Source organism: Lissotriton helveticus, chromosome 6, assembly GCF_964261635.1.
Source record: "Lissotriton helveticus chromosome 6, aLisHel1.1, whole genome shotgun sequence".
Classification (NCBI taxonomy): Eukaryota; Metazoa; Chordata; class Amphibia; order Caudata; family Salamandridae; genus Lissotriton; species Lissotriton helveticus.
In genome coordinates, this window is record NC_136067.1 from 585,364,484 (window position 1) to 585,388,198 (window position 23,715).

General features: G+C 45.8%; 1 protein-coding gene across 2 annotated transcripts in view; it reads left to right on the plus strand.

The window, feature by feature from the left end:
• Positions 1-23,715, plus strand: part of SMAP1 (small ArfGAP 1) — an 870,387-nt gene that overhangs the window by 839,910 nt on the left and 6,762 nt on the right. For both annotated transcript variants that reach the window (XM_078648020.1, XM_078648021.1), the window contains one exon: positions 149-477. In XM_078648020.1, the coding sequence (XP_078504146.1) occupies positions 149-477 (329 nt within the window). The remainder of the gene's footprint in view (positions 1-148; positions 478-23,715) is intronic.

The window sequence follows — 23,715 nt, forward strand, 5'->3', positions numbered from 1 at the left end:
AGTCAGACATATTAAAATATTCTATGGTTGCCGAGTCTTTTGAGAAGTGTGGTGTACTAGATACTTGGTTATAGGGTTCTTGGTTTAACTGTTTTTTGTAAGTCTTCATATATCTTACAAAGGTAAATGTTCCCTTTGTTCAATACAGGGATGTTTATGGGACCTAGCACAATGCAATATCCGTCACAGCCAACAACCAGTTTTCAGGCCTTCCCACCCATTGGAGTGCCTCTTCCTACAGCGCCTGGAATCATGGGAAATATGATGGGACAGTCAATGCCTGGAATGGGACAGAGTGCTGGCATGATGGTGGGCATGGGAGTTCCTAATGGGTTTGTGGGCAGTGCACAAACCGGAGTTATGGGGCTTCCTCCTACCATGATTGGATCTCAAGCAGGAATGGTGGGAAGTTTAATCGCACCTCAAAATAAATACGGCATGCAGCAAAATCAACAAGCTTCTTGGAACGTTCCTCAGGTAATCCTCATTTAACTTTTAATATTTGAAAATGTAACCTGAACGATTACTGCAGTGCACTGCTCTATGAAATACAAGTTGTGGATGGAAGAATACTTTTAGTAGTGTTTTTTTTTCCCGCTATTACTTTGACAAGTCGCACAGTGCGACCAGATGTATTTTTTTCTTTTTGTCCTCTTATCACGTCGGATAAGCTCCCTCTTGAACTCATCTACCCCTCACTGGCGACCACCACAAAACTCCAGTAAGGGTGAGGGGGGAGTAAGAGAGATATAATAAAAAAATATAATAAACTGTCCTGCTCCCCACGCGTCGGTGCTCCTCTTCACTCTTGATGATGTCCCTGGGACACCAGCACAGGCTCCCCACCAATCCAGATGCTGCTCTCATAGCATGAGAGCAGTGCCAGGATAGGCATGAGCTGCCTCGTTTGCTGCTCAGACACTGCCTTATAGTGCCTGTGTCGTTTCTCCAAACAGACTTTGCAACACAGCCGGGTTGGAGTAACCTAAGTGTGCATGTGTGTTAGGCTGGCCTAAGACAGCCGGCCAAACCGGCATGCGCCCTTTACGGTGCACACTACCCCCTACTTCCTGCCATGCCCGCCGTGCCCAAGACACTCTCGCTCTGTCAGCGGCAAAAAAATTATACTATTGTTATATTATTATTTTATTTTCTGCTGACTGACATAGTGGGGTGACACTTCTCTGCCATTGCAGAGGAGCCACCCCAGTTACCCCACGTGCTTATGTCAGGTCGATTTTCAGTCAAGGTTATGACCCAAGGCACCAAACCGGCACCATATATCCAAAACTGATCAGGAGGTGTAATCATTGGACATAATGGTCTTCAGTCAATTGGCCAGATGTGTTATATGTATTACAGAAAATGTGAGGTAAAAGGTTTTTCTAGCCCTTTGCTAGAGAGACATGTTAAGGCAAGGGCAAAGTGGGCAATTTTCCAGTGTCCCAACTTAACAGTGGGGCTCTGGGAACATGAAGTTTCTCTCTATTGAACTATCTGTGTATTCTATGTCCTTTCTAGACCTCTCTGCCTATCTCTACCTCTGACTGTCTCTTAAGTTCTTGCCATCGTAAGGTTTATTTGGGTCCCAAGCAAGACATAGTTCAAGAGTTTTGTATGAAATATTTTGTGTGACCCTGTTAAAAGTTTAATACATAACGTAGTATTGTTTGGCATCATGGGGGTCTGATTTAACAAGAAATGGGAAATAAAATAAAAATGAGTCCTGTACAGGTGCCCTCAAAATATGAATTACCCAGGGCCCCCAAATCCTTAAAGATGACACTGCTAGCATACAATTTTCACGTTTTAAATTGTGGTACGTTGTATGTTTCCATGTGCAATGCTCTGTCAGTGACATACGTTGAAGCGGACACTAGGCCTTTTCTGCAGTGTGTATAATTGGCATTTCAGGTGCGTATCAACTAAAACGAATGCACACCTCACTATGGTCTTTCGGTTTACACAGGAAGTAACTCCCCACATCCTCACCCGATTAAACGTCATAGTATTCTTTCATTGCAGTTGTGTTCTCGTTTCCTTTTCGTATATTTTATTTTTAAAAGGTAGCATAATTTTTATTATTCAATACTGTAATATGTGTGTGTTACTCACCATATCGTTAGAGTACTGAGGAAAGGATGTGTGAGAATTTGTGGAATAGTTTTTCACTTGGGATGGGGCTTAAAATAGGATTCAGACTTTTAATCTCAGCTCAATTCGGTTTCAGGATTTTAATTTTCACCTAAACTTCAGATTCAGCTCCTATTTAATGAAGACTGCATTTTTAAACCGTTGTGCAAGTGCATGGTTCATCTTGTTTAAATGCAAATACCTTTTATGTCACAAATGTTCTCTCTGAATATTGATGTGGAGGTTAAAGATCCCTAGTAATGTATTGCTGAACAAGGAGCCTCAGAGGAAATCAGATGTAGTTTACAGCCCTTCTTTGTTATTTTTACAAAGCAGTTACTGACAAACGCAATTTGATTTCAGGAGGTCTTAACTCAGCCAGTAGTTACTCTCAGAGAGCAGGAAGTTAACGGTCACAGTCTTAAAGAGGTGTCCTTAATCTGAGTGAGGGGCTGTAGGGGCTGGAGCTGTTGAGACCCATGGGAGAGAAGGAATTTCGCTCTGTCACAAAAGACTGGAGGAACAGCAGGACCCAGTGAGTCTGCTATTGAGTATGGAACTGGAATCCCTGAACACCTGTTTTCCAGGGCCTGAAACCTGACAAGCTCAGACGTATGCACATCAGTGGCGGCTCCTCCACAGTGGTGGAGGAGCATCGCCCCACTACCTGGCTCTGAGCCAGCTTCTGCATTGAGGGGGGCATGGGAGGGTGGAGGAGGAATGCTTTGTGCTTTGGCTGGCTGTCTCAGGCCGACCAAAACCCACATGCCTACTTAGGTTTCTCCAGCCTGGCAGCCCGGCTGGAGAAACCCCACAGACTCCATGACCTCAGCGGAGCATATTTCCTGCCCACTCAGGCCAATCCCTGTGTTGCTCTGCAGCATGGGGATTAGTTGGGAGTCTGTCCCAGGGGCTGCTGGGACCCAGAATAGGCCAGCAGGACCAACAGGAGGCGGCTGGCGGAGTCAGGTAAGTTTTTAAAATTATTATTAGCAACCCGTCATCCCTCTCCAAATCCCCATGCTTTCTCTCCCTCAGCCCTGCACTCCCCCACCCACCCCATGACCCTTTGTTAGTGGCGGCCGCCACTGATGCAACCTTTACAGATGCCTGCAGGTAAGCAGGAATTTAAGGTTCTCAATATTTTCGCAATAGCCTGAGATGCAGTAGCGTAGCTAGGCCGTAGGCCTATTGTGGTGGGCCGTGCGTTTGCCACCTGCGGCAGCCTGATTGAAGGCGATTCATATGGCCGCAGGGAAGACCTGGGGTAGGGGGAGTGGGCGGGGGCTGGCAATTCATGCGGCCGCAGGCAAGACCTGGAGGGGGGGGCTGGCAATTCTTGCGGCTGCGACAGCCACATGTAAGGGGGGCGCACCCAAAACTAGTGCTGCCTGGGGTGGTCCACCCCCACCGCCCCTCCTAGCTACGCCACTGCTGAGATGAAAGCATCATGCAATGATTTAAGTGCGTTTGTCCATTTAGTACCTCCTATCTAGCTGTTGGTGTCAACCACATTGGCTGACATTTCAAAGTGGAAGGATTCCAGGAAATATTGCTATACAAAAAGGTATAGATCTGGCAAAATGTCTTGTGGTGACTGAGGATGCATTGTAGATCCTCAGACAACACTTCTCATCCCATGAGTATAATCTGTTTTATGAATAATAACCTTAATGTGATATGTACTGCCGAATTCTGGCTTCAGAAGGGCCATATATTGTTTCCACGTTTTGCTAAACAATTAGAAGATCAACCCAATGGAGTGAGTGCTATAGTTATTAGTTCATAAGTTACAACTACAAATTACAGGACTGTCACTTTCTGGTGGAGGGCATGTAATGTCTAACCTTTATGTTGACCATCTCATAGACCAACGCTTTATAATAAAACTCCACTACAGACCACCCTATGCTACCCCATCGGGCATGCATCACATTTTCTTACGGTATTCCATTCCCAAATTGGAGGAAACTGCCTGGAAGAGATCATGCTGCCGAAATTGTAAAATGAGGAATACTCATAGTCAAGAAAATCACAAGACTTCGATGGGAAAAGATATATATTGGACTTCGGTTTAGATGGTAAGTCTCATACATGTAAAAACTAGAAAACCAATTCCAATTGAAAAAAATATATATTATAAAAAGTGGGGGTGGGGGAGCATGGAAGTGGCTTCCTTTTTACGGTCTACTGCAATACAGGAAAAACAAAGACTTGAAAAGAAGATGCAAGAAGTAATCTGAGAGATCTAAGGAGACTTGGTAAGTAAAAAAATAAAAAAAAGACAATAGAGGGATGATGTGGAAGGGCTTCTCGAGGGTAATAAAAAAGGAGGAGAGGAGGGATAAGGGCCTTACTGGCTTCACAGGAAGGGGGAGTTAACGGAGGAAATGAGAAAAAATGAGTAAAGGTGGAATGATTAAGGGAGATACAAGGATCCCCTTTTAAAAGGGGGGGGGGTTAGTTTAAAGTGAAAAAAAGCAATGGCTTAGCCAATCGGTCTTGCCTTTGGGACCTTATAAGTGTTTAGTTATCCAGCACAATATCCTTGGTGCGACAACATAAAGTGTTGCATGGCTAAACACGTATAAGGTCCTTAAGGAGAGACCTATTGGCTATGCCAATGCTTGTTGGTTCTCAAGATCCAATATAGTAACGATACGCCTCACAGTAATCTCAAAAGGAAAGATAAATTGGATATACAAAATATATACGATAAACACAAAACTTGTAATGCCATTCAGCAGGAAAAATAAGTTTTCTGTCCAAACGGAATTATGAGCCACAGACTAGTTAGTGATCAGTTCCTCACTTGTTTCCGAGCGTCGCCAAACACCTGCAGAGAAGCATTGCAAGAGTGAGCACATGCTGTTTTCACTATTGTGATGGGATGCTTGCTGAAAAAAAAGTATTGACCACCCCCTCCTTCTGTCAGCCAGTCTACAGTCTGTCATCGATTGCTCTGAGGGGGGCCAATGGTGGCCTTTGTAACGTCACCAAATGAAACTCGCCGTGAGCACGTAATCTTACTGATTGGTTTTAAGAGGTCATTGTTTTATGAAGTAGAACCGCAAGCAGGACAGAAACGAGATATATTAGCATATGGGATTACTTGGCGGGATTTACAAGGCACACCGGACTGCCCACAACAAATACAGCCTATGAGCCTTTGTGCTGCCGACCAGTGCGGTCTGCATCAGCTCTTCTGCCTTTTGTTTTCTGTTTTTTGAAGGCCATGCTAATGTTCCCCCTTTTTTTGTTGTTCAAAGCCAGATTAGCTCCTGGTAGGAGGTAATTGATGTCTGCTAAAGCCGTGTGAGCTCTTCAGAAAGCCAGAAGTAGTGTGTTGTTGAATGAGCTTAACTTGGAGCAGAGGAAAAGTTGGTAAATAAATCTGTTCCGTCTTAGAATTTTAGAGGGTGAGACAGAGGAAAGTGACCAAATCCAATTTCACGCCGGCATTTGGTGTCCCGGGGACAGACACTTGCATTGTAAACACTTTCGCTATTGCTCGATGGCACCTTGCTAACACTTTCCTCAACGTTCATACCAACAGGACGAACTGCACAAATCAGACAAAATAACACTGTGTTAACAAGTGAGAGGGGTGGGGGGAGTGGTGCGGAGAGCGCACGCAGAGTTTTTCTTGCGGTAGCGAGCAGGGGCACCTTCTGTTTGCAAGTTAATTGCAAACAGATGTCGCCAAAGCTCGCTCCTGCAAGGGAATCGCCAAATGTGAACCCGTTGCCATTGAAAGTAATGCAATGCGTGCACCTTTTTGGCCTAACAAGCTAATCGATTCCAAGAGGTCTCCTCCGATGTAGCGCAAGCGCGCTGCATAGGCGAGACCTAAAAACAGAAAGGGTAGGGATGGGGAGTGAAGTATAGGCAGAGAAAACAATGGGGAGAAAGGAGGAGGGGAACGAACATTATGATGGGGCATTGAGGATTGTGTCACTGGGAAAAAAAGGATAGGGGAATATGGAAGAAATTGTCAGGGGATCCAGAAAAATTAAAAGGATGTAACATGTTGGGAGGGAGGTAGAGGTGCACTGAAAGAGCACGTTTAAAGAGAAGTTAAATGAATAATCCCTCAAAAAAACAGGAACAAGTGAAATAGAAATAATCGAGGTAAACGGCAAGGCTAAAGGTGAGGGGGTGACATGTTTAAAACATTTGTTTTTAATTAAATCAACCTGTAAGCAAAGATTTTCACCAAGAAGGGCATTCACCAAGTTGGTTTAGTCAACTTAGCGTTAGCCATTCTTGGTGGAAAATTAATAAGAGGTTTGATGAAAAACATTTGTCAGTACCGATTTCTTCCAGTTGTTTTGGCATTAGAAACAAAAAACCTTCCTCACATCTTACCGCGTGGACATTGGAACAGAAGATCTACATTTGTGGAGATTTTAAATCAATCATGGGAAAACCTCATGACACCGAAAATGGTTCAGCGGCCCGTGAATACGTAGGTTTGTTATAATTCCATTCCTAAAATTAATTTCTGTCTCCTGAATAGGGCCACACTTTGGCGTTAATGTTCATTAGAGAATATTCATGAAAGGCGTTAATGTTCATTAGAGAATATTCATGAACTCTGAACATCTACAAACCTGGGCGTAAGATCAAAAACGTACTTCAAAAAATAAACTTCTCTTTCTGTGTAAATATTGTGCATTGCATATTGAAGACACTATTTCTGGCTTTCTTCACTAGCTAAATAACAATTAGACATAAAAAGAGTGATAATCCATCAACTAAAATAAAATAAGACATATAATTATCCACTTCCTAAAGGGTGAATGAAAGAAAACGTTGAAGCATGGATGGGCAGAAGCCTCTTTAATAAGGATTTAGCATTGTCAGTTTAAGGCGCAGGCTTCTGCAGCATCCCAGAATGCAGTATAATGGTGATTGGAGGCTATTTATTTTTCATTCCGTGAAGCAGGGATCACTAATAATGAGCCAGTAGCACTTGGTATTTTTAGTCTTTAGAAATATTTTATAGCTTCTTTGGCTTTACTATATGGATAACTTTATTTTAAAGCTTTTTTCAACAGGTGAGATATAGATCAGGTCTGTTTTCTACTCTAATCCTTTCTGATATCCACCAGAGTGTCATTCTGATGTGAAGATCTGTGCTCAGTATGTTTATTTTACTAGCATATTCTACTGTGAATGGGCATTTAGTTTAAAAACAAAATGTTTTTTATTGTTTATCAGTGAGGGTAAGAAAGAATATAATTGCTGGGCTTTCCTAGTTTCCCATCCTTCGCGGCAGCGTCCACTCTGGAAGTGAACTGCGTTGTGCCTATATAAACGCCAACCCATCACGCTGACATTAGTTCTTTTTTTACCACGGCAGTTGGTGCATTTTCAAACACTTCACCCCTCCGGTCCAAGTCCTTAGACGAGTCGCTGGAATGACAACACCATTCGAGGCCTCGCTTCCACCTCGTGTCAAGTGCCTGGTTCTGCTCTGTGCCTCCCAGATTTTCCAGAATCTGGAGTGACACACGTCCATCTCAAAGAGTTTTATGAGACTATGCACCATATATTTGGGTGGCCCGACCCCTCTGCCATCAAGCACTGTGTGTTTGGTAGGGGCCCCTTCTGGATTACTACAGGTGGGTTCGTCCTCAGCGGCTGTTGGGCCCCACGGATCTGGTAATGGATCCAGAGCAGCTCTTCCCACTAGGCTGCAACCTTACAGAGCCCTCTCCAGAGCCATCTTTCCCAGCACCGCCAATGCCCCACGGTGGTGCCAACCCCATCCACAAATCTGATATGAAGCCAGATCGGCGGCGTCTGATGCCAACTTCGGCCTCTGGCAGTATCATGCTTTCCGAGGCGCCATCCCGACTCTGATATGGTGCCTAATCAGCGGCATCCAACACAAACTTCAGCCGTGGGCAGTATCATGCTTTCTGAGTTGGAGCCAGTGCATTTTCCTTTTGATAGGCCTGGAGAGGGGGAAAGTTGGGAGGGGGTTGAGAACACTTGTGTACCACGATTCTCTTGATGAACCAGAGGATAACTGGTACGAGGAACTGGTGGAAGGGGGTGGTTTGGACACCTTATCAGACACTGGCTTGGTCTCTCCTCCCAGTGTTTGCAGTGATGTTGTGGAGGGTGGCTGAAGTAATGAACCTCCAGCTGCCCTCAGTGGCAGTCAAGATCAACGTCTTGATGGAGGTGCTTTATTTAGGAGTTGCCCCCTTTGAACCTTTACTCCCATTTAATGAAGCCCATACTCTGCAGAAGGTCTCTTGCGAATAGGACAGTTGCCTGCTGCCATCGCCCTGCTCCTGGGGATTCCAGTGTCCTCACCCAGCACCCCACCTCGTAGAGCTTGGTGGTGCAAGCCTCCATCTCCTGAGTTAACCCAGTCATGTTCCCCACTACTGTACTGGATATGGAATCCAAAAGGCTGTACACCTTTGGCAAGAGGAACTTTCGTCTGCCAATCTAGCACTGCAGTCAGTGAACACAGCGTGATTTTGGGCTGCTACACTGTGTGGGATTTGGTTGTGGAAGCGGTGCCCATGGTCTCAGAGGAGGCCCAATCCGTACTCGACCAAACTATTGCTGATGGGCGAGATGCAGCAAAGTACTCCCTTCGGTGTGGGCCGGACATGACCAACAAACTAGACAGAGCAATTGCATTGTTGGTGGCACTTAGAATCCACACCTGGTTGAGAACCACTGGCTTTTCAGGGTATGTCCTGGCTTCCCTCATTGACATGTCCTTTGATTTCTCTCGCCTTTTTGGTGAAAAGGCAGACTGAGTGCTGGGTTGCTTTACAGACAGCCGGGCTACGGTCAGGTCTTTGGAGTTATCCATTCCCCCGCCAACCCCAGTCTGCCTTTCACCCCTTCTGTGGCTACACTAGGGGCTACTAACTGCGTCCCTTCCTGCCCAGTCACCAAGGCCAACCAGCTTCCCATCCTTTTCATGACTGCAGTTTCCACAGATAATGTGGGACCACCAGCCAGAGGTTGGGCCAGTCCGACCTCACCACACCCCACCTCCTGGCAGCCACAGCCTCCAAACTCCTTTAGTTTGCCCTCATACCAGAACGGGCACCCAGTGGTAGTCAGGATTCCCCATCACTTGCCCCCTGGCAGTCCATAACATTGGACAAGTGGGTACTCCAAATCGTCCAGCGGGCAAACGCCGTCCCTTTTCTGGAAACCCCATCAACCATACCACCTTCTCACGACCGGCGGTTGGAAGATCACCTCTACTTCCTCTGTTAGGAATTGTTTAATCTTTTGACCAAAGTAGCCATCAAGCGAGTTTAGACATCCGAAATAGGTCGTGGTTGCTATTTCTGCTACTTTCTGGTGCCCAAAAAAGGACAGAGGCTCTCCACCCTATTCTAGAACTGCACCCTCTCAACTTCTTCCTGAAGAAGTTCTTACATTGGCCTAGGTTCTGTCTGCTCTCGATCCTAGAGACTGGATGGTAGCGCTGTGTTTGCAGAATGCCTACTTCCACAACCCTGTCTTGCCTGCCCACAGGTATTACCTGCTGTTAATGGGGGTGGGGGTGGAAAACATGGGCATTATCAGTTTGCTGTACTTCCTTTTGGCCTTACTAGCGCCTCTCGGATGTTAACCAAGGTGATGGCATTTGTTACAGCACACCCCACCCGCGAAGATCAGGGTTCCAGTCTTTCTTTCCCTACCTCGATCATTGGGTGTTGAAGGCGGGCTCGCCCCCGGCGGTTGTCTCCCAACTCCAGACTATGGTGAACCTCCTGCAGTCACTAGGGCTCACTATCTACGTGCCCAACTCACACCGACTCTCTCTCAGATGCTTCCTTTTTATCAGAGCTTTGCTGGATACAATGCAGTTTTGGGGTTATCCTTCGGAAAGGTGAGTCCCGGTTATTTGCGCTGTATTTCCATTCTTTCCACCTCTATTCTGGATTGTGATGAGACTGGCTCTGAAGCTGCTGCTTCCTACATCCTCCTGCATCCTGCTGGTAAAACATGCCAGTTGGCATGTACTGGCTCTGCAGTGAGATCTGAAGTCCCAGTGGGCACTGCATCCGGGGAATCTCTCCAACTTGTTCCAGATATTGGAGGTATCAGCAATGGTGGCTCACAGACCCTGATTGGGTCAATGGCATACCCTTCTCCCTTCCCTATCTAGAGCTCACAGTAGTGACTGTTGCCTCACATCTGTGTTGGAGCGGCATCAGGGAGATGTGGAGATCAGAGGACTCTGGTCTCCGGCAGAGTCTCGGCTCCAGATCAACGTGTTGGAACTGAGAGCGATTCACATGACATTAAAAGATTTTCTTTCTTCCATCAAGGGAAGGTTGTTTCAGGTGTTCATGGGCAACACAACCACCATGTGGTATTGCAACAAGCTGGGTAGGGTGAGTTTGTGGACCCTGATCTCTCTTAACTCCAGAACAGACAAACTCAACCGTCGAAGCCTAGCAGATCATGGATGGCATCTCCAGATGGAGGTAGTGCGAGGTCTCTTTAGGAACTGGGGAGATCCTTAGTTACATCTGTTCGCTACCACTGAGAACATGTAATGTCAGCACTTCTGCATGCTGAAGTTTCCAAGGCAGCTCACTCAGAGATGCATTTCATCTCTAGTGGAGCTCACAACTCTTGTACACCTTTCCGCCAATACCAAACCTGCCCAGAGTGCTCAAGAAGATCAAAAATTACTGGGTCAGCTTAGTGGCCCCAGACAAGGCAAGGAGAGTCTGTTACCCCGATCTCCTGAGCTTGAGTATCTGTCCTCCAATCCTTCTTCCCATTGGGGGAGGAGGGAGAATCTCCTGTCACAGCAACATGGCAGAGTCCTGCACCCAAACCTACATACTCTCCATCTATATGCATGTAGAATAAGCGGTGTTCGACCTTCCTTCTGGAGTATGTGATGTCATTCTGGAAGCCAGTTATCTCTACACCAAAACGATTTCGGCCTGCTGATGGAATAAGTTTTTTTAATGTACTGCTAAATCTGTTGTCCTCTGCCTCCACTTTGTCTGAAGTTCTGATGTTTGCCTTATCCTTTGCCTAGCAAGGCAAAGGATACCTTGGGCACCTTTCTGCCAATTTTGTTTTCTTGAGTGTCCTATTTAAGTCATCTCTTGTGACTCGATTCCTGAATGGTTAGCAGCCCTTTATTATGCCCAAATAAGATCTTAATTTAGTTCTCACCTTTCTCATGTGTTCATGTCTGAGCCTTTGCACAGCTGCCCTCTGACACGTCGGACCTTCACACCAGTCTTCCTTGTGGCTAAAACATCTGTCAGGAGGGTTAGCGAAATGCAGGCCCTTTTGGTGTTCCCAACCTCCCCTCCTGCATGCAATCTTTTTTGCAGATAAGCTGGTCTTTGGGACCCATGCCTCCTTCATACCAAAGGTGGATTACACCTTTTCAAGTCAGGCAGAGTATCACACTGCCTATTTTCTTCTTCCCCGGCCCCCTCCCCTACAACTGATACCCATGTCATCCTATCAAGGAAGAGGTGAGAATCCACTGTCTGGACCAAAAAAAAAGCACTGTAATTTTACATTGATTGTACCAAAGACTTCTGGGTGGATGATGAACTCTTTGTTGGCTTTGCAGGTGTGAAGAAAGGCAAGGCAGCTCACAAGAAACCATCTCTAGATGGACTGCCCTCTGTATTAAAATCTGGTATGCAATCGGTAAGAAGCCTCCCCTTGAGTGCTTGAGAGCTCATTCTTCCAGAGCTAAACCACTGCACTAGCTGGAACAGTCCCAGTTCTGGCCAATTGTCAGGCAACTACGTAAGAAGCCCTGCACATGTTTGCTGAACATCATTGCATAGACACAGGTCTGGCGTGAAGGGCATTTAGCTCATTCAGTCCTTCTGGAATTCTTAGTGCAGCACAGTCTGCAAACCCACTTCCGGGTAGAGATTGCTTTGGTATCTATTCTAAGGTAAGGAATCTGCAGCTAGAAGGCTCTATCAGATAAACAATATGCTTACCTTCAGGAGCACCATATCTGGTAGAGAATCTAGCTGCAGATTCCTTATCGACCCTCCCATCCATCCCATTCTGCAAACTGTATATCTCACATGGAAGGCATTCTTCAGGCCCTCACCTTGGCATACTGGTCATACCACCTTAGTTTGGCCCCGTGCTTCTGGTGTGGAAAAAAAGTAAATAACACAGGTTGGCGCATTGGGTCGGGCCTGTTTAGGCACCGAGCATGTCACCTTTAGTGCTGACAACAATAGGCAGAGCCGAACAATGCCATCTACCGGCACACAAAGGGATTGGTTAATAACTTCCAGATCCAGCCTGACACCTGGGGACTATTCTAAGGTAAGGAATCTACAGCTGAATAGAATCTGTACCAGATAAGGCTTTACAGAAAGTAAGTAACTTGTTCTTTATTGCAATACATTTAGAATCAGTTGTAACTGTTGCCTGCTCATTTTTAGGTCAAGCCTTGGCAGCGCATGCGCTGCTCTGCGAGGCATGCTGCATTCAAGAAGCTCCACCCATGTTTTTCATTGGATTGTGTCATTGTCTACTGGAAACTATGGCTGTTCATTTGTCAAAAGGCTTAGTAGTCTCTCCTTAGTACCGCCTTTTCTCATTTTATTACCTCCCATGGCGACACCCCCTGTTACATCTTTTACTCAGTAGACTTTAATTACAGCCTTCGAGCACTATTTTCTCAAATAGCTTTGGCCTGCCTGCTGTTGCAATCAGGACACGCTCTCTCTTAGCCCTTTCTTTTCATTTTTATAGCATGGGCACTGGCATTTGCAATGCAATAGGTCTCGTTTTGCGAGTGTTTGAGCTATTGGCATTGTAAATGACAATGTCTTTTATTTATAAACACATAAATAAAAGGCATTGTAATTTACAATGTCAATAGCTCAAACTCTCGTAATTGCGAGACATATTTCATTGCAAATGTTTGTTAACATTCTTACCATTCACAATAGCTACGGGTTGCTAAAGCGGCTTTCTTCTCACTTTCGGTCTGCCTTCACATGGGTGCATGATGATTGATGATTTCCTGGACATTTTGATGATCTGTAGAGCTGTCTTCGTTTTTGTTCTCGCAGTGCGATGTTCCCCTGGCATGTTCTCTTGATTTTTAGTCCAGTACAATTTCAGGATGTGTAAAAAAGTGAGGGTGTTAATCTGTCATGATTTTTAACATTAGGCAATATTACAACCCCAAAGCCTCCTCTTGAGAGCCGGAAATGAAGCCTGCTGATTTTCGACTGCCAGCTGGAGTCCAGGCAGATCAGCACACTATTTTCCAGCATGTAGTGGTCAGCATTTCTGTCTTCCCGTTGGATTATGTCCCCGACTTAATAGTCAAACATTTTCTCTACAACTGGCTTTAGGGCAGCACCAGGATGGACACGTCTAACTGGGACTGCGTGTGCTTTTTCTAGTGGGAAGAAATGTGTGAGGCCCTGCTGTGCTGCCGTCTGTGGCAACAACTTTTCCAAGAAGACAAGTGGGAACACCCTTCTGCCTACTCTGAAATGGTTCCCCAAGAATCGACTTCTCTCTGTTATGGCATCAGGTTTCTGTTGCAACTCTGCCACTGTGGGTTGGAGTAGTTGTAGTGAGGATTCAGTTTGTGTTGTCCTCTGTGACATTTATTCTGACCGCTCGCCGTAACCCAAACTACTATGGCCACTGCATCTATTTTATGTGCCTATGTGACCTGTATTTTGCCTAGATTGTTTTCTGTTGCCGCCAAGTTAATTTGGCCCATAGTGGGACTTAGGTCTCTTCAAATTGTTGCATTACCTGAGTCTTGTGCGGGGTTCTCTATTTTATTATGCGTCATTTTGACTGGCTTGGGCTTTCCAATCTTTTAGTGCTGCCTCCCACCATGAGCCTAATCTCATTTATCGCCAGCCAGTCTGCATATCCTATACACCAGCAGTATTTCAGCAAACTACAATTGGGTAAAGGCTCTCTGTAAAATGTTATAAAATAGACTTGTATTTACCATGGTGGTTGAAAGTTGGATCATACGTAAATACTTTATTTTGCAATTTATTGCAAAGCATGATTTCTATTTTTTCAAATGTACTGTCATAGTGTTGAAAGAAAGAACAGGCTATATAGTGGTCTGCCCCTGTGAAGAGGTATGATAGAAACTGGATACTATGTCCAGTAAAAGAGGATAATAATCCAGGACCTGTATGTCTTAATTCCAGACTAATGTTTCTTTCAATGTTTTATTCATTTGAACGTGTTGCTCTGTTTCCTGTTGTCCATATTAAGTGGCTTGAAATTGTGGTCTCAGTGGCTCTATAAAGTGGAGTGTGCATTACTTAATATTACTTTTTGTGTGCACGTGCTGCTATACGAGCAGATTATTACCCGTTATAGGGCTTGGAATTATTGTATATGCGGAGTTAAAGATGGTTGTGGGTTGTTGTTATTTGCTCTTAGTCTGTGTAAAAGTGTAGTATAGCTCAGGCAGTGAATGCATAATCAGCTACTGGCGTTCAAGGTCTACTGCGCGCTTAAATAAAATGATTAGTTCCAGGACATGTTTTATCAAGTGAGGCTTAGGCCTTATTGTATTGTGTTGGTGTAAGCGACTGGGCTGTACACTTCTCGAACTTGCTGTTAATGGAAGATTTCAGTATTTGTGTAAATATCTTACACCGACCAGAGGTCTCAAGATTGATGCACATCTTCAATGATCATTACATCCAATCATTCTAACATTTGCAGTCACAGAACAATGGCCACAGTTGAGACCTGATCCTCACATTAGCATATAACAAGAAATAGGCAATTTTACCCACCAGATCTACTGGGGTGACTCCCAATAACTGGGTGACGTACACACACATTTGTACTGTCATTTGGCATTATTACTGACTCAATAATACAGTTTCAGATGATCAAGATTAACTCTTAAAATTTCCCCTTATTTTATATTAAAGAAAACACTATGTGCAGCAAGAAATAAACGAAAAAAAGTTGATGCATATATAGTGACTCAGGATTACTGCGAAGAGGGTGGTGATTTTTTAATCGAAAGCACAACTTGTAGCTTAACATTGTATCTTACCAAAATCAACTCAAAAGAGAACTTTATGGCGATTGATTCAGGACCTTTTTTTTGTTATCACAAATGCATACAGTCAACAATGCACCACACTTTGGAAACAAGAAAGTGTTATATGATTTTATACAAAAAGTGAGAGACATGCGGTAGTCTGTTCTATTTGTGAGGTACCAAACAGTTAATCTGTCCTAACACAGGAAAAAGTTAAGCCTGTTATCTTTGTAAATGGTCGACTCCATACGCTCCCTTAAATCCACCAGACTGTTGGAGGATGTGTTGCTAGCTTTGATGGCCAAGGATTACTCTGACATTAGCATGTCCATGATGGTTCCTTTACTGGATGCTTTCTGCGTCCACATAGAAAATCTACTTGAATTAATTTCCTAAACTAACTGAACCCCACTGCACTAGATAAATATAGGCTGTTGACAGGCCTTCACTGGCCTTTAACGGTCCTTGGAAGTGCGATAGTTGAGAAGCTGCAGGCCTTCATATAACAGAAAGAAATTCTGTGCTCTCTCAATTCATGGATCACACTCAACTGCTCTAAGGAAACTGTTTTGACATCAGCTTACAGCAACATGTTATTGGTTTCCTCTCTGTACTGATTTTATTAGATTTTCTGCTACTCCCATGTGGCAATTGCTTTTCTATAAGACCCCCAGTGGAGCTCCAGAATTAACTATTGTGGTCAGATATAGTTTTGCAAATATATTCTGCTTTTATCACTGGTTGGTGTAACTGTCTTAAACAACCTTATCCAGTCTGACACTTGCAAAACATCATCACTTCTTATTTGGGTTTTAAACCTCCATGAATTCACCAAGTCCCAATTGTAAGACAATGTTATGTTAAGAATACTTATAGAGCGCACATTCATCATACGGTTTCATGGCGCTGAGGTCCAGGAAGGACTGCTGCTAAGTGATTCATTTGTACACCTGGCAAAAGAGCCAGGTCTTTAAGAGTTTCCTAAATTGAGGATACGATGTCATCGATCTGATGTCCGGAGGAACAGAGTTCCAAAATTGAGGGGCCAGAACCGCGAATCTTAGTCCCCCCCAGTTTCTTGCGTTTGAAAGATGGAGTAGCTAGGAAATTGAGGTGGGAAGACCTAAGATTCCGGGTAGGGAAGTATCTCTGTACCCGAGTAGATACAAACACTGGGCATTTGCCACGGAGTGCTTTAAAGATGATGCATCCCAACTTGAATGCACTGTGTTCAACAACTGGGAGCCAGTGGAACGCTTTCATGAGAGAGGTGACATGGTGCCATTTAGGTTGTTGATAAATTAATCTAGTGGCCGGATTTTGCACCAGTTGCAGTCTTTTGAATTGATATGCTGGTATACCAAAGTACAGTGAATTGGCGTAGTCAATGTGAGAAATGACTAAGGCAAATACTACTTGGGTCAGGGCTTCGGTGGTAAGAAATCTGCTAATCTTCCTGATCCTCCAGAGCTGACAGATAGAAACCACTGTCCCAATCTGGGATTTCATCAACCGACCGCTGTCAATATTGATGCCAAGGCTTTTAATAGATCTAGACGGAAGGGTTTGGGCACTTGCAATAATGGAGCAGAAGGCTTGGGTGGGTGGGATCTATTCATATTAGCATCTTTCCCACTGTTGTAGTCACCCCCATTTATTTTGGCCGGCAGGTTCATCCTGCTATACAGGTCGAGAGGGAATCAAAGAATTGTGGTTGCTCAACTTTGGGGGTATGAACGCTTGTGCCAGTAATACATCCACTTCATTCAGTTTCCTCACCACCACCATATATATCCCATTGTCCTCACAATTGTACTGTAGGTCTCTCCCATATTAGTGCACCTCTCCTGTAAGCGGAGTATATTGTGCTAAATACTTTACCTCTCATCTCTGTTTTATTTTGATGCAATCTGACCCAGGTACATGTGCCTCTTGTAGTCTCCCACCTCCTAACATAAAAGTATACTTTGTGGCATTAGGAAGCTCTGTTTAGGCTGATGTCATGAAGGCCTAATTCTGCACAGCAGTCACTTCTCTTCTTTGCTGCCGCAAACATACTTTGAGAGAAACAGAACAGGTGACATGTATGGAATACTTTGGATCTTTACTAATTTAAACTCTACTATACCCTCGAGAGTAGTAAGGCAAAGGGCTCCCGTCCAATATCAAAAAAGTAATCAACACTGACCGAGGCTGTCACATTGTGAGGCTGAAGTTGTGGGATCGATCAACACTATCAATTTGATGTGCTGCCCCTAACCTATAATCGACCAAAACTTACCTCTTTCACTTATGTCTATACATGATACTCATAATATGTTACAGAGGGCTGCTGTCTTAGCATTTATCAAGTTTAAGCGAAGCATTCATAACAGATCTTCAGCGGTTCTAGGCGTGAAATTCAGTTTCTCGTTCTCCGTATCTGGAAGATTGTCAGAGAACGAAGTTGAAGTCTTAGAACTCATGTCTGTCATTATTGTCTCCTTGGTTGGTCATAGCCATTGAAGTGTACTCACTGCTTATGCTGCTTCTCTGTCTGCTTGTATTTGTTCCTGTGAATATCTTTTAGTTCATCTAGGTCTCTACCTCTTGTGATGAGGTGTCTTGTGGTTGCCCTCTCTTTCTTCTGTTGGGCCTGTCTGGCATTCTGCATGTTTTTCCATTAATTCCCAAGCTTCTTTAGGATAAGTGAAGAATAAAGTAACTCCATTCATCAGCATTTTAATTTCACCAAGAATAGGAGAATGTATCACAGCCCCCTTACACTGAGCGTATGTCTCACTGCTAGGAGGCTTGATTTTGCATCTGTGTAATGTGCAAAGACCATCACCTTGATTTTGTTTTTAACCACAAAGTGGCCCTTCATCCTTGCTTGTTGTAGAATTGTATGTGTCACAGTGGTTCAAAATATGGATCACTATAGGTCTCAGAGTGGATCACTATAGGTCTTGGAGTGGATCACTATAGGTCTCGGAATGGATCCCAGTGGTGGTGGGCATGTGGGACCATGTGTGCTCATGTCACGGAGCAGTAATTAGAGGGGTCCTGAGGTGCCAATTTTTGTTCCAACCATTTCACCATGAAATTCAACATAGTATCTTTGGTGAAAACTGGTAATCCCTCCACTCGACTATTGTTTCTCCAAAAGCAGCCTTTCACTTTGTATTGCTGGAAACATACCTGTTAAATTATGTATTTCATCTGTGTCTGCAATTGTTTAGATGCCCGTAACTAGCGTCACCTTGTAGTAGTCCTGTATCAACTGCTGCTGATCCTATTTTTCGTTCAAGTACTTATCTATTTTCTTTTATAGCCCTCAGTGTCTTTTCATCTTTCTCATGTGTGTCACTCTGCCCTTGAGTTACGCTCTCTGCCATAGTTCAGCAAGATTCTCCAGGGATGCCTATGGTTCTCATTCATCCGTATGTAGTTGGACCCTGACCCTTAACAGATTTTAGCTTTCCCATTGTATATTCAGTTGGGTGACCAGAGGATTCTGATACATAATAGCCAGTGCCTCTCTGTTTCTTTAGATGGGCTAATTTAATGTAATTTTTGTTTGTCTTTTTGAAGTTGAGCCAGACTGTAGTACCATTCAATGGGATATATCTAGGGTGATAGTTGATACAAAATGCTTGATGTCTCACAGGTGTTGGGTATTTACGCCTCCGGATAAAGTAACAACCAGTGAGGTGCAGTAATCCTTTTATCTCTGAAGTATGGGCTCAAGTAAACAATCTAAGGTTGTAATAGCCACTTTCAGTACGTTTCACTTTTAGTCCTCCTCCATCTTCCCGTTGCTCGGTCTTCCAGCTGTGCTCACATTAGCAACGAGAAATATCACAGGATTCAAGCTTGAATTAGGCACATGCAGACATCTAGTCATTCTGTCTAATGTTCTCCCTAAAGTGCATAACCTTGTAGCAAAGCTCAGTGCAGTAGCGGGCGCTAGGTGGCGCACATCCAAGATGGCCGCGCACCTGTGAGGCTTTGGAAGCTTGGCACAAACATCCAACATTTATCCTGCCTTCTACTAGACGTGATTTGGTGCCCTCTAGCTAATCGCTGTTCCCTCCGCACCTGGTGGTAAAAAGACTGGCGCTTCTATCCTCCTGTATGCCCAGTTATGGAAAGTTTGCTGTTGCAGGACCTGGCCTAATTGTTCCTGCTGGAGGGCAGCCCGGCGGCTGTGGCTACTTGAGTCCGTGGTGTCACACGTGGCATTAGGCCCCCGCTGGACCCTGTTCGGTGACTATGCTCGATTGTTGGTTGCTGGCCTCCCGAATGTACATGCTCCTGACTTGTGCGTAAAACAACGTTTAACAGCGTGGGATCCGGCCGCGGGTGAGACTGCTGCTGTGCGGTCCCGCGCCTGCAGCGACGCTTTCTCTGCCATCTTCCTCGTGCCTTTGCGGCCCCGCGACCTTGGCGAGTGCCTCTTGACCCATGCTTGCTGACTTTCGCTGGGGTCGGGGGACGGCGCTCTGCGGCGTGGGATCCGGCCGCAGGAGCGGTTGTATGTCTTAGTTGTGGTCCCGCGCCGGTAATGCCGCATCCCTCTATGCCTGGCCTGCCGTGAGCCCCGCCTTCATTCTCGAGCCCTGACGGCCCTGCGGCCCGGACGTGCACGTTGGGCCTGAATTCACTGTTCCTCGCTGTAATCGGAGGATAACGGCCTGCGGCGCGAGATCCTACCGCGAGGGAGATTGCTGATCTGCGGTGCGGCCTCGGGCCTGCAGCGCCTCAAGCCCGAACTGCTGGGAATTCCTCGCCATTACCCTTGTGCCCTCACAGCATCACGACCTTGGCGGGCGCCTATAGGAGCCACATCAATTTTGGAGCTTATAGACAATTCCTGGATATTGAGCCATTGCCTTGAAATACTCGAGGGTGGGAGTCTCCCCCCCTTCCCCTCTGGGTTACAGCTCTATCTCAGCCTGTCTGGTGCTGTGAGTACTGTATCACCCAGCGCCTGCTTGCTACTACACTGATGTATACTCTCCTCTACTTGCTGTAGCTAAGCCACCCCTTTCTACATGCAGAGTGACCTGGCTGCCCTTTAGTTTTTTTTGTTTTTGTTTTTTGCTGCGGGGCCTGTGGGACCAGTCAACTTTAGTCTGCTGACTCACTTGCCAACATGTGCTCTTGTTGTACCACGCTGCACCTACCTCTCTCATGATCTGCTTATTACCACAGTTGGGCTACGCTTGTCCTGCTTGGGTGCGACGAGAGCCGGCTACAGACATCTCTGCTATCTTGCGTTGACCTGCTCTGGGACTGTGGCCCTCCCTTGTTGTGTGCTCGCTGCGCTGCCATCACTGTGATCCTGCCTCACCCTGGTGCACCACTGAACAATTTGTCTTCCTGCTGTGCTCTCCAACCAGGCGACACTTACTTTATCAAGTTGCAAAGGGGCCTATCTGTCTCTAGCTGTATGGTGCAATGGGGAAGCCTGACGGTCGCCAACCATGCCTAACATTTGATACCCAAAAAAAAGCGGCGACGAGATCGAATCCCACTTACCTGGCTCCTGCCAATATGGAACAATCGGAATCCTTGTCTCAGGCCTCTGATGACGATGTCAAGTCCGTACTACTTGCAGTACAACACAGCTTATCTGAACTATCCGACAAAATGGACGCTATGAATAACCGCCTGGATTTTCTTGTACATAAAGTAGATAAACACGGCGGTCAGTTAAAGGAGGCGGAAAGACACATATCCAAAAATGAGGACCTTTCTTCTCAGATGTAAGCGCAAGTGGCACAAATGGACAAATTGATGAGGGTAATTGCGGCTAAAAAGGAGGACATCGAAGCCAGGAGCCGCCGCAATAATGTTCGTATTTTAGGCATTCTGGAGATTACCAACACCGGACATATGGAGGACTATGGCTAACGTCTCCTAAAAGGCTCCTTTGACGCAGACTCGTTCTCATCACATTTGGTGGTGGAGCGCGCGCATCACTCTCTGGGCCCAAGACCGCCCCCTGGAGAAACCCCACGACCCATAAATGCGCGCTTGCTAAGTTACTGAGATCGCAAAGTTGCACTACAAAAAGCATGTGAGCTGAAGTAAATGCAATTTGAGGGGAACGCCTTCACGATCTACCCCGATTTCACGCTTGCGGTTCAGGAGGCGCGACGGAAATTTCTCCCTGTTAAACAGAAACTCCGCAAAGCCCAACTGGAATATGCTCTACTCTACCCTGCGAAGCTTCGTATCACGCACAAGGGCAGACACGTCTTCTGCACTGATCCACCACAAGTTGAGGACTTGCTGAAAACCATTACAAGACTCTCTCCACGTCCTGATCGCGACTCCAGTCCATCTTCATCGCACAATGACTAGCCCGGACACCAATGGCGCTGCGTCTCACTTGCTCGTCAAGGATGGCTGTCTCCGCACTACGAACTAGGGTCAGCCACGCGGCAGCACCCTCTATGGACTTCCTTCGCTATGGGACAATTGACTTTTTGGTTTGCAGCGTCTGCCCTTCGCCTCATTTGGACTGTACTCAGCAGCAGATAAGTTCTAGTCAGGCTATGCGCCTGTATTCTCTTTCTCAGTCTGTTTTTTTATAATTGCTTCTGGCACATGAAGTTTATGAAGTTTATTCATGAGTAGAACCTTGATAAGGTGCAGAGCAATCTTCTCCTTTAGGCCACTTCCTCCCTTTTTATGGGTTGTAACCGGAGGCTGCGCCGCAGTTTCTTGGGTATTGGCTATGGGAAGGGATGACTGCCACCTGTGCCCTCTACATGGGAATTCCCCTTATGCAGAACTTCCTTTTCGTATTGCATTGTCTTGAGTATCTTTTGCTACCTAAGCTTAGTCCTGTTGGAATGGACTGGCCTGTTTTCTTAGTTTGGGATTTGGGTGGGGCACAGGATCCCGGCACGATTGGGGTGCCGATGTGGGTGGGGGAGAGTGTGGGACTGTTCTTTCTTACTGGAGACATTGCAATATTGTTGTTTTTTTACTTGAACATTCTAGTGATGACAGATGCTGGCTTACAACTCTTATATGTACCAGATTTCCACTTCTCATCATCACCGCCACTACACACTTGGGTACTCTGTTACATCACGTCAGCTAATCTTTTCCATAGCTTCGCTTTCCCTCCACTTATGTCACAGTTAGACCCCCCTACATTAACTTCCTCACGTGGAATGTCAGAGGCCTTCGAGATTCCTGCAAATGCCGCCAGATCTTATCATACTTAGACAGACCCCACATACAAATTGCCATGCTCCAGGAGCCGCACCTTGACCCCAAGTGACCCTCATGCTTTGGCTCCCACTGGGCCTCCGTGAGAGCCTTTTCATCCTACTCCTCATACTCCGAGGCACGCTTATTTTAATAAAGAAAAACACACCATTCAGATTGGGGGGAACGTACTACGATATCTCCGGTCGCAGTTGTCTCATCTGGGGTACCTTAGCTACACAATCTGTCACTTTTGTCTGCAGCTACTACTCAAGATAGGCTCTACACATGTTATATGGGGCGGGGATCTAAACACAGTCCTTTGTCCTTCTATGGAACATTCCACCCCTCTTCCACAACACTACACTAAAACACGGGTCGTTCTAACAGGATTGCTTGCGGAGCATGGACCCGTTGATGCTTGGCGTCATGTGCACCCTGCCACCAAAGAGGGTACTTTTTATACAGCTGGGCATGTTACATGGTCTAGATTGGATTATTGGTAATGTTCCCGGGGGGTTGCTCCATGGATCCAAATGGCCACTTTCATGGCGCTTACATATTCCGATCACGTCCCGGTGCGCCTTGCATTAGCGCTTCCGGATTCTGTGGCTGTTCCCCGCTACAGGCGGCTGGTGCCGAAGGCACTTTTGGACACTGTGTTCCAAATTAAACTGGGGGAAGGGATAGAAGACTTTTTTCTTAGGAATAAAGACTCTGTTGGCTTGCTCTGGGAAGCCTTCAAGGTTACAATTAGGGGTGTTTGTATGTCAAAAAGTTTTGGGGTGCTCTGGGGAATTAGGAGGGATTTAAATCGTCTCGAACGTGAAATCAAACAGCTGGAGACTGACATGTGGGTGACTAGCTCTGGAGACCAACACGCTGCACTTCGCAAGCTGCTTACAGAGTATACCGACACTGCGACTCGTGAGGTGCGATTCAGAGGGAAGTATTACACCCCCCGCCGCTATGGTGAGGGTGAGAGACCTAGTCATGCACTCGCGCACACTATCAGGAAGCCCCGCTTCGCTAACCACATTCTGGATGTTGTGGATGATGGCGGTGTGCGTTATAGAAACAGTGTAGACCTCCTCAAGATATTCACTACCGACTACTCGAAGCTCTATAGCTCGCAGCGTTCGACCCCTCCAGATTTCTCTCCCTTTTTTAGTGACATAACCCTTGGGTGGCTGGGGGATACTCAACGTGAGTTTCTGGCGGCTCCGTTTGAGGACGATGAGTTTCGGGAGGCCATAATGCAACTGACATCAGGGAAGGCGCCCGGCTCGGATGGGCTGCCTGTTGACTTTTAC